General features: G+C 44.9%; 1 protein-coding gene across 1 annotated transcript; it reads left to right on the top strand.

The window, feature by feature from the left end:
* The first annotated feature begins 231 nt into the window (after positions 1 to 231).
* LOC147437451 (uncharacterized) lies at positions 232 to 879 on the top strand. The gene has a single exon (XM_086486141.1). It carries the CDS (start codon positions 232 to 234, stop codon positions 877 to 879), a length of 648 nt encoding a protein of 215 aa, XP_086342267.1.
* Positions 880 to 1,199: the final 320 nt, after the last annotated feature.

The following is a 1,199-nucleotide window of genomic DNA, read 5'->3' on the forward strand; positions in this document are numbered from 1 at the left end:
AGTGGACTCTCGACACATTGACATCATTGTGATGTGATTTATGAGCCATTATTATCATGCATGATTGACTATAGGTCACCCGTGTGACAGTTTCATTTGATCACACCATTCACATCACGATCTTGCCATACACTTATTATATTGCTTGCTATTCCTTGAGAGATCTAGATCATTCATAGTGAGTTTCCACATGATCATTGAGTATTTGCACTCTCTAGATTGATGACGACCATGGCCCTGAGAGGTTCCGATTTGGTGTTGCTATGGTTAGTAGGAGAGTACGAGAGACATTTATGTTATCGAGATCAATATACCGATCACTATTTTGTGAGGCTTCAGTCTCATGATCACTCTACTCATGCTTTTCAGTCAGTTATAGCCAGAGCCCACCCGACGAGGTCTGATCATCTCATAGATTTCTTAGATGTACTCTATCGAGTACAAAATATCCATTCTAGACATGAGATCCCAGTACCATCCCTAGAGGATGTTGCAGACACACGATACCATCCAGTGACAGTCCAGTTATGGCGTATGCATGATAGTTTTTTGTATGTTGATGATGATGCACGCATGCATTTGAGAGAGTCACAGATGCCTGTACCAGAGCCTCAGGTAGATTTTGGTAGATCCATGGGTAGTAGGACCTATTATGGCCTTGATGATTATAGTACCTACACGATGATTTTTGGCCTACCTTATCGACCTATCCCTAGCCCTAGATCACCTACATCTAGTGTCGGCATTGAGCTTGATTCCACATACACAGCGAGATCACCCATTAGACCACCTCCAGGCTTTCTACCTAGACCTATTGCTCCACAGGACTCTATCGATGACCATAGATCTAGGTTGACACTGGAGATTGACGAGTCTTGAGAGCAGTTATTGAGAGAGCCACGCATAGAGACCGAGACGAGATTGACATCAGAGTCCTCACAGACACCACACAGAGCTAGATTCGGAATGATGAGCACTTCACAGTCTATGTTTACGATGAGATCAGAGCCACCACGAGTCATCGATGAGAGCACCCGCCGTGAGGTGCACCACACATAGAGCCATTGACTATGAGACTGTGCACTCCTTGCCGCACTGTTGAAGCAAGGGCCTTGCCTAACACTGTGTGCGAGCCATAGACGGCTCCAAGCACACAATTAGATTAACTAGTAAGCTCAAAAGAGGGCAATGGTGTGTCA

Source organism: Adiantum capillus-veneris, chromosome 17, assembly GCF_014529385.1.
Source record: "Adiantum capillus-veneris isolate H3 chromosome 17, ASM1452938v2, whole genome shotgun sequence".
Lineage (NCBI taxonomy): Eukaryota > Viridiplantae > Streptophyta > Polypodiopsida > Polypodiales > Pteridaceae > Adiantum > Adiantum capillus-veneris.